The sequence below is a fragment of the Engraulis encrasicolus genome, chromosome 2, assembly GCF_034702125.1.
Source record: "Engraulis encrasicolus isolate BLACKSEA-1 chromosome 2, IST_EnEncr_1.0, whole genome shotgun sequence".
Lineage (NCBI taxonomy): Eukaryota > Metazoa > Chordata > Actinopteri > Clupeiformes > Engraulidae > Engraulis > Engraulis encrasicolus.
Window position 1 is genome coordinate 56,903,492 of NC_085858.1, and position 9,356 is coordinate 56,912,847.

The 9,356-nt window shown below is 44.2% G+C and overlaps 1 protein-coding gene across 1 annotated transcript in view; it reads left to right on the forward strand.

Moving 5' to 3' along the window:
• Nucleotides 1-9,141, forward strand: part of LOC134465230 (IgGFc-binding protein-like) — a 56,489-nt gene extending 47,348 nt beyond the window's left edge. Inside the window, exons 39-52 of the mRNA XM_063218779.1 lie at nt 5-603; nt 768-1,332; nt 1,444-1,640; nt 1,732-1,941; nt 2,068-2,256; nt 2,361-2,650; nt 2,823-3,091; nt 3,255-3,368; nt 3,456-3,640; nt 4,013-4,173; nt 4,666-4,911; nt 5,033-5,195; nt 7,168-7,270; nt 8,402-9,141. Of these exons, the coding sequence (XP_063074849.1) occupies nt 5-603; nt 768-1,332; nt 1,444-1,640; nt 1,732-1,941; nt 2,068-2,256; nt 2,361-2,650; nt 2,823-3,091; nt 3,255-3,368; nt 3,456-3,640; nt 4,013-4,173; nt 4,666-4,911; nt 5,033-5,195; nt 7,168-7,270; nt 8,402-8,517 (3,407 nt within the window). The 3' untranslated portion in view covers nt 8,518-9,141. The remainder of the gene's footprint in view (nt 1-4; nt 604-767; nt 1,333-1,443; nt 1,641-1,731; nt 1,942-2,067; nt 2,257-2,360; nt 2,651-2,822; nt 3,092-3,254; nt 3,369-3,455; nt 3,641-4,012; nt 4,174-4,665; nt 4,912-5,032; nt 5,196-7,167; nt 7,271-8,401) is intronic.
• The last annotated feature ends 215 nt before the right edge of the window (nt 9,142-9,356 follow it).

A 9,356-nucleotide genomic window follows, 5' to 3' on the forward strand; every position in this document is an offset into this window, starting at 1 on the left:
ACAGCCGCAACTTGCCCTCTAAACAGCCATTACGAGATCTGTGGAACGTCCTGCCCAGCTTCTTGCCCGAGCCTGACTTTCCCCTTCCTGTGCAATCAGCAGTGCCAGGAGGGCTGCCAGTGTGATGATGGCTTCCTCTTGAGTGGGGATCGCTGTGTGCCTCCCACAGGCTGTGGCTGCCACCATGGTGGACGCTACAGACAGAGTGGAGAGAGCTACTGGCATGGTGAAGAGTGCCAGCAAATCTGCCACTGTAATGGCCTGACTGGACAGTCCCATTGCACTGCCTCTTCCTGCAGTGAACAGGAGTCCTGTCGGATTGTGGACGGCCAGTTTGGTTGCCATCCTAAACCTGAAGCCACCTGCAGCGCCTCTGGAGACCCTCACTACACCTCCTTTGACAGGCGAACCTTCGACTTCCAGGGCACATGCCGTTATGTCCTGGCATCTGTCTGCAATGGAAGCCAGGGTCTACCACACTTCCAAGTGGAGGCCCGCAATGAGGCATGGAACGGTCTGCAGGTCTCCATTACTGTGGCAGTGTACGTCAATGTGTCTGGACATCAGGTCTACATCTCAAAATACCATCCGGGAACTGTACAAGTAAGTGTTGCATCAACATTTCTTTAAATCAACCTCAACTGTGCTGGTTTCGCAATCTATTGTGAAGTAGTTCCTCTTTTTATTTGAGGTTATTTAAGTGAAATTGTACTTGGACACTTGATCGTAAAGAATGCACTGTCTCACAAAAAGATGTTTGTGTTCAGGTAAATGGAGAGACAAGAAACCTACCAGTCCTGCTTGATCAGGGTAAGGTATCAGTCTATGGCAATGGTCTCCACACATTTGTGGCAACAGACTTTGGCCTGACTGTCAGTTACGATGGCCGCTGGGTGTTGGACATCACAGTGCCATCTAACTACAGTGGAGCCACCTGTGGCCTGTGTGGCAATTTCAACGGCCTCCAGGCTGATGACTTCACTGTCCAGAATCAGGTTTCAGGCTCTCAAGTCCTCTCCACCTCTGACTTTGGGAACTACTGGAAGGTTGATGATGACATACCCTGTACTGGAGGATGTGGAAACTCCTGCCCAGTATGCCATGATGACCGGAGAGCCCGTGTCAAGTGTGAACTACTCAGAGCTAGCAATGGACCACTGAGCTTCTGCCATGCACATGTGGATCCCCAGACATTCTTCAATGACTGCGTTTTTGACGTTTGCCTTTCTGGAAACAGAGACGATGTCTTCTGTCGAGCAATGGAGGCCTATGTCAGTGCATGTCAAACAGCAAACGTGATCATCTACCCCTGGAGGCAAAACTCCACCTGCCGTAAGTCTTGAGTGTATCCGGGGCTTAAAATCATCAGTATACCATAAATAATATTTGTAGTGTGGTCCACTTCAATGTCTGAAACACTATGTTAATTTACCATTCACACAGAAATGGAGTGTCCAGAGAACAGCCACTATGACCTGTGTGGCACGGATTGTGGCCACACCTGTGCTAGCAGCATTGATGCCAGCTGTGACAGAACCTGTGCTGAGGGCTGCTTCTGTGATGAAGGGTTTGAGAGGAGTGGGGGGCGTTGTGTTCCAGTGGAGCAGTGTGGTTGTCTCTATGATGGTCTCTACTTTGAGGTAAATTTTACTTTGTATTTTTATTTGTGCCATTATTCTATACTGTATGCACATAATATTCAAAAATGTCAATGTTACTTCTGATATTCAGATTGGAGAAACTTTCTGGACTGAAGACTGCTCTCAGCGCTGTGAATGTGTTGCCCAAAAAGACCTCCGTTGCACACAGTCCTCTTGCCACCCAGCTCAGGAGTGTTCAGTCAAAGATGGCCGACGTGGTTGTTATGGTCAGCTGTCAACCTGCACCGTCTGGGGAGACCCTCACTACATCACATTTGATGGAGCTGTGGCTCACTTTCAGGTCAGAGAAATAGTTAAATGTGTATGTCTATTAAAATATGTGTCCATACTTCTTGAATGATGCACCACTTTCTCAATAGAACCAATATTATTAACATTACATGAATGAATGTGTTTCCATCCCCAGGGCACCTGTTCGTATGAGATAAGTCACACCTGTGGCAACATCAGTCAGGATGCCTTAGCCTTCCGAGTGGTAGCTGCTAACAGTCACCGTGGCAACCTGGTTGTGTCATTTGTGTCCACTGTGGACATGTGGCTCTCTAGAGGAGGAGTAGAAAGGCACATCACTATTGGCCAGAACAGGAGAGTCAAGGTACTTCTCTTTGATGTTACATGCACATCTACAGCTACTGTGCACCTATATCAAAGACGTTCTTATAATCACTTTGATTCAATTGGGTCCTAATTTGCTTTCAGATTGATGGTCAACAGAACAATGCAAACAGCATTCAGATTGGCTCCCTTGCACAGTTGACACGAGACTCTGGATTTGTGGTGGTGAACGCCTCAGGGGAGCTGGTGGTGCAGTTCGATGGGCGCAGTAGACTCCTGGTCAGACTCAACCCTGGTTTCCACCAATCAGTGTGTGGGATGTGTGGGAATCACAATGGCGACCCAGCAGACGACAAGGTTCTGCCCAACGGAAATCTGGCACAGACTGACACACAGTTTGGTCAGAGTTGGAAATCAGACGTCAGTAGCCCTGGGTGAGTTTACCATGTACAGGAGCTACTTTGTCAACTACTTTATAGTAATGTGGTGTGTAAATCACTGTTAGATTCATATGAATTAATCAAGTTGTACACAAGACATACCTGACTTCTTTCAGTTTCTCTTTATTATTCTTATTTGTCCTGCTTTCCTCCCGATCCTCCATAGATGTGGTGCCAGTGACCGGATCGGTGATGACGTTTGTCTCTTCAGAGAAGAATACACAGAGCTCTGTAGCATCATCAGCAACAGCAGCGGGCCATTCCAGCCATGCCACCTGCATGTTGACCCTCAAGCCTACATCACTTCCTGTGTGTATGATCTCTGTGCCTACACGCCAGCCAATGGCATGCTGTGCTCAGCAGTGGAGGCTTATGAGACAGCCTGCAGTGTGCTGGGATTTCAAACCCCAGAATGGCGCTCTGCACTTCATTGCTGTGAGTACAACTGGACATTTCTGTCTACCAATACAGCATCAGCTTGAGACGTGTGTGCTCTTGAATTAGTAGTGTCTTGGAACATCTAAATATTTTTTATCGTGTTCATATCAATATGAATAGCCGTTGTAAATGACTGTGAATGTGCCATGTGATTTGGTAGCTGCATCAGACCCCTGTGAGGATCTGGACTGTACTGAGGATGAGTGGTGTGGCCAGAAAGATGGACTCTACGGCTGCTTCTGCAATGAGGACCACGCCAGACCTCCGTCCTTTAGTAAGGTCCAGGAATATGTCCATGTACATCCAATACTTTCAATTTATCAATATGACACTGACACACGGTGATCTTTCCCCTTGCCAGACTCTATGGAGCAGTGTTCCAGCAGCACAGGAACCATGTCTCTGTCTCGCTGCCAGCTGTTTGAGGCCGGCTTCTCAGCAGACGCCCTCCACCTCAACGACCCCAGCTGCAATGGCACGCTCCAAGATGGTCGACTTGAGTTCTTCTTCAACAATGACAACCACATCTGTGGCACGTCTCTCACGGTACAAATGCTTTTCCCAGCTCACCAGCTTACTGGTTTAAGTTATCTAATCATGGATTTTACATGTATTTTAGTCAAACTGAGTGACCTTGTTATTGCAGATGATGAAAAACAGAGGACAGACTTAAAACAACTTTTTAACTAACTAATTTAATTGTACATAAGCGTGTCACTTCCAGAGAGATTTTCAGATATAATGTAATCAAGGCTGCATTTCTTAAAGCAAAGGTTTGCTTAGATTTGCACGTTTTTATTTTGCTATAGGTTTGCTATACGTTAGAAAGTTCTATCCAGTTCCATTTTGTAGGTTCATTCATGGATTGCACTCTTACACATTCTACCTGTGCTGTCTCCTATGCATGCTGTTCAACAGAGCAACATCACCCACTTCATCTATGAGAACACGATCAAGGGGGAGTCCAACTCTGCCAGTGGCCCCATCAGCAGAGAGAGACAGATAGACCTGAGTTTCAGCTGTGCCTACCCCCTCACTCAGACCCTCTCCATGAACGTGGACATCAACCCACTGGAGAGGTGGCCTTTCACTATTGCACTATTTCACTATTTGTGTTTTAATTGTAGTTACATTACTACTCTTTAGATTATGGACAAAGTTTGTAAATGTGGAGTTTCTCGACAATGTATGTATTATCATTTCATCTGGTTAGGCTTTTCATTCATTTTATGCACTCTTTCAAAACCTTATTTGTGGTTAGTTTACAGTGGGAAAGAATTAAACAGACACACAGACCCACACAGACCCACAGACCCACACACACACACACACACACACACACACACACACACACACACACACACACACACACACAGACCCACACACACACACACACACAAAAACACATTGTTTCCTATGCGCTGAATTCTGAAACCGCCATCTTATGATACTAGACACTCCAGAACACCTTATGTGAAATTATGAGTGAACAATCAACAAATCAACTACTACGAATTCAGCTTTCTGCCATCAACCTATTACTATAAATAAATATGCATTTCTTTTTCCAGAATTGTGACACAGACGTTGCCAGGAGGGGCAGGAACCTACCGAGTGCGAATGATTCCCTTTGTGGATGCCGGCTTCTCCCATGCCTACTCAGGGAAGGTGAATGTGGTGGTGGACCAGAGGCTCTATGTGGAGGTGCGGGTGGAAGGGGTGGACAGTCGCCAGATCGCCACGGTGATTGACTCCTGCTGGGCCACTCCTGTCAATCAACCGTACTACCACATCCGCTGGGACCTGGTCAAGAACGAGTAAGAGAAAAGATGTCCTTAAAGTCATGAATACAGATGCTCTATTATCTTCTGTCTACCCCATGTCAACATTGACTTCTGAAGCCCAGCTAACTGTGTTTGTACTGCATGTGTCTACTAGGTGTCCCAACCCCAATGACAACACAGTGGAGCTGCTTCAGAATGGGGTCAGCACAGCAGGTCGTTTCTCCTTCCGGATGTTCACCTTCACAGCTGATTCCTCCAAGGTCTACCTGCACTGCAACATCCACCTGTGCTTGATGGCAGACACCGACTGCACAGCTGTGAGTCCTGCACTTCAGTAGAAAACTTGACTAGTGGGGGAATATTAGGTTCTGGTTTATTGTAGTATTTGAGAACAGTTCTAGTGGTTCTTTGAGCAGGGATTCTTAACCACAGGGACGCGGCCTACACTTGGCCCGTAGTCACAACCTTGATGGGCCAAAGAAAACTTTCACTATTGGGCCATCAGGGCCATGGGGGAAAAGGTAGACAAGTCAAGCCCAAACATTTCTGGGATCCATGTGACATTTATAAGGTGAACGCCCCTTTAGGAGACCAGCGGAGGTTGAGATCTTAGTCTATTTACACTATCTCTATGCTCAAATTACCAGCTAAAGACACCGCGGAATACTGTACCTGCTATGACGTGACGTCCCGATATTTTTGTATTAATTATTGGTGAAGGATACACCCAAGATCCAGATGGCAATACACTTTGCAGTATGAGAATGGACAGTGAGAAATTAAGCTTACCAACCAGTGTAGATGCTGAAGTCTTCTGACTCCTAATCTCCATGATTTAGTTAGAATTGAGGGATTCAAACGTTACCCAAAATTAACTGATCTAACAATCCTTTATCCTTGTTCAAGTGTACCCATATATTTATTTCACAAAGATTGAGGTTAGAAAGTTGTCTTTTTGACACACTGCCATAAGGCTGAGAATTTCTGTTTTTCTCGTGCTTTCACAACACTTAAGAGCAACTTGAATTAACAGTCAATAGATTTATCATAAGACACTAACTGAGAGAAATCAGAATTACGGAGTGGCATTCAAAAGTGCGAATGGGTCTGATTTGATAAACTGTGAGTGGGTTTGAGGCATAACTGAATATAAATGACAAAAATGCATACAGTATACTATATATATAGCCTACTAGTGTTTTTCCAGTTTTTCTGTATTCCAATATTTACTGTACCTGTCCAGTATTCCAGTATTTACTGTACCTGTCAACACTAATAATGGTGTATGGAGAGAATAGATGAGTTGCGTCTGTGGGGTAATAATGTGAGAAGGTGCTCATCGCCGGTATCCCAAAAACTTGTAGCAGAGAGAGAGAGGGTACGAGGCACTCTGAATACGACTCAATACGGACTTCAGAGTGCCTCGGACCCTCTCTCTCTCTCTAATAATGGTGTATATTTGTATATGTGTAAATGGTGTAAATTATAGCGTAACGGGCTGCCACGCACTTTTACGCTAGCTAGAACCCTGCTGTATACTGTATGTCCATTAATTCATTCATTCATTCATTCATTCATTCATTCATTCATTCATTCAGGAGGGTAACATTTAATGGACCCTGGGTCACTCTACAGGGATGTAATTGGGCCTCAATCTCAGATATTCTGAATGTCAAAATAATATATTATGTGTTCTAGACCAGTGGTTCCCAACCTATGGGTCAGGACCCCCCTTATGGGTCGCCAAAGATCCAACGGGGGTCGCGGAGCCCTCTTGATTTTAAGGGGTTTCGTTTTAAATATATATAGCCCATGTTGAATAAAAGACAAAGCATTTAACTAATAAATGCATAGACGAAACAAATTGTAAGTGCTACATTAAACATTTATTCTATATTTGACCAAAGACGAATTGAGGAATAAAATAACTAAAATAAGTTATCGCAGGAAACGGAGGGCATCTTGTGACTCCGTCTCGTGCGGGCGCTCGCGTGGTTGGGTCACCAAAGCTTAACATAGTAAAAACATGGGTCCCCTAAGAAAAAGGTTGGGAACCACCGCCCTAGACCATAATATTATATTTTGTGGACACACACTGTCACATGTTTGTGCTGGCAAGTAATGACTGCACTATTGGAATTTCAACACATCATTTTGAAGACACAGTGTCACATTGTTTTCCTGAATGTAGTGAGACTGTTTAGACTGAGACTGTGTCAAAAGGAACAACATGTTAAAGTGAACAAAGTTCTGACTATCGTCCCCAAACCTCCTTTTTCTTGTTTACAGCACTGTTACCCGGGTTACCCCGTGAGGCATCAGCGTTCTGTTGATTTCCATGACAGTGCTGCCATCTCACTGGGGCCGCTGGTTTGGGACGTTGATGCAGCAGGTAACATTAGCAACTCAATACTGACCACAAACTTCTATGCAGCCATCCAGCATGCAAGATTTCCAGAACCTTGAGAATTTGTATCCATGTAAATATGTCCTTCAAAAACATGACCAGTAATCAGTTTGAAATCAGTTTTTTCACTATCTTCCCTCAAATGGATCTTTCACTTAGTTATTCTAGTCCCCCTAAACCTGGGCCCACCCATAACTCCTGATCAAGCTAGTCTGTCCTATGCCACCCATACCTCAAGTCAAGCTAGCCTGTCCTATGCCACCCATACCTCAAGTCAAGCTAGCCTGTCCTATCCTCCAATCAAGTCAAGCTAGCCTGTCATATCCTCCAATCAAGTCAAGCTAGCCTGTCCTATGCCACCCATACCTCAAGTCAAGCTAGCCTGTCCTATCCTGCTATCTATGCTATTTCACATTTTCTCAGAAGTGGGAATGAAATAAATTTCAGCATTTCCAGTAATGATGCACTAGTTCTGCATTAGGCCCTGCTGGTATACAGTAAGTCAACAGGAGTGGTGTCATAGGCCCACTGCTGGTATAAGTCAACAGGAGTGGTCTGATAGATTGTATTTTCAACCAGAAGCTCACTCAAAGAGTGCAGACCTCCGCCAAGGAAGCTGCTTGATAGAACATTTGGCTATGTTACAGCCTAAGTCTTTCTGTCTTCTTTTTGTGGCGTCCCCACAATTCAATTTCTGGTCACTAGGGGCATCTAGCTATATAGGCCAGCAATGGTGAAGAACCTTTAAAAAGGTCCTGGTTCCGGTTAGTGCTCCGGATCACCACCATAATTTAAACACTTGTTCCATTACTAACAACTCCACAAAATTTCTGTCAAATCCATTCGCAAGTTTTTGAGTTATCCTGCTGACAGACAGACAGACAGACAGACAGACAGACAGACAAACGGACAGACAGACAAACGGACAAACAGACAAACCAATGTGACCAAAAACATGACCTCCTTATCGGAGGTAATAACATGACCGCCAGGCTTAGTGTCACTCATTACATTACATTACATTATATTACATCACTCACTCATGTGTATCCCCTTTTTATCATTGCCTCAACTGACATATTGTGAATTTGTGTTTTGTGTTTTTTTATTCCCCAGATGGGAAAGCCATGAGATCTCCCCGCCTTGTCCGGGCGTCTAAAGCCCCGGGTCTGACTCCATCTCTCATGGTGCTGTTCCTGTCTGTCCTGAGTCTAAAGACTCTCCTCATGTAACTATCTCTCACTCTCTCTCTCTCTCTCTCTCTCTCTCTCTCTCTCTCTCTCTCTCTCTCTCTCTCTCCCAAACACACACACACATCACTATACAACCACATTGATCTTAACACTCATGCAGGCATAATACAATTACTTTCCAAAATATATTACAAGAAACCAATTCCACCGACAACATCTTCATCCTGCTTCAGCCAATGCTTTCCTTGCCTATTTGCATTAGAGATGTGATATGTGCTGTATCTTGTATGTGAAAGGTGCTGTGCCTGCCATTCACTATATTAAAACTATATTATTCACTATAGTAACAATATACCTGATGTAATCATCTGGGAAAGTCTTGCATTATCTCTATAGCTTTACCATCTGTATTTGGGAATATGACTTCACCATACATTTTTTGTTTCAGCATTATAGTTGATCCATATTTGGTACAGGTTAGGGTTCATTAAATGGTTGTGGGTTTTTTTCTTTTGAGAGACATACTTTATCATTAATCTGGATTATGGTCCTGTGGGGATTTTGTTGTATTTCATTTGGGTGTGTACTGTATTGTCATTTGGCTCTGTACTGTACTGCACCAATAAACACTACTAACTACCAATCCTCTCCATTGATTTGTTTTGAGTCAGTTGAAGGATTTTGGCAGACCACTGTGTCTCATAAGGTACTTAGTATTTTCTTTCAAACATATTATTGGGCCACACAGTGAAACTGAACTTATTCCCTGCTATGAAACTGTGCTTATTCCGTGCCATGTACTGTATGCACAACTGCTGACAACAGTAACATTTTAGAAAACACCATCAGTATTAGATTAAAGGGGTCTTATTATGCTA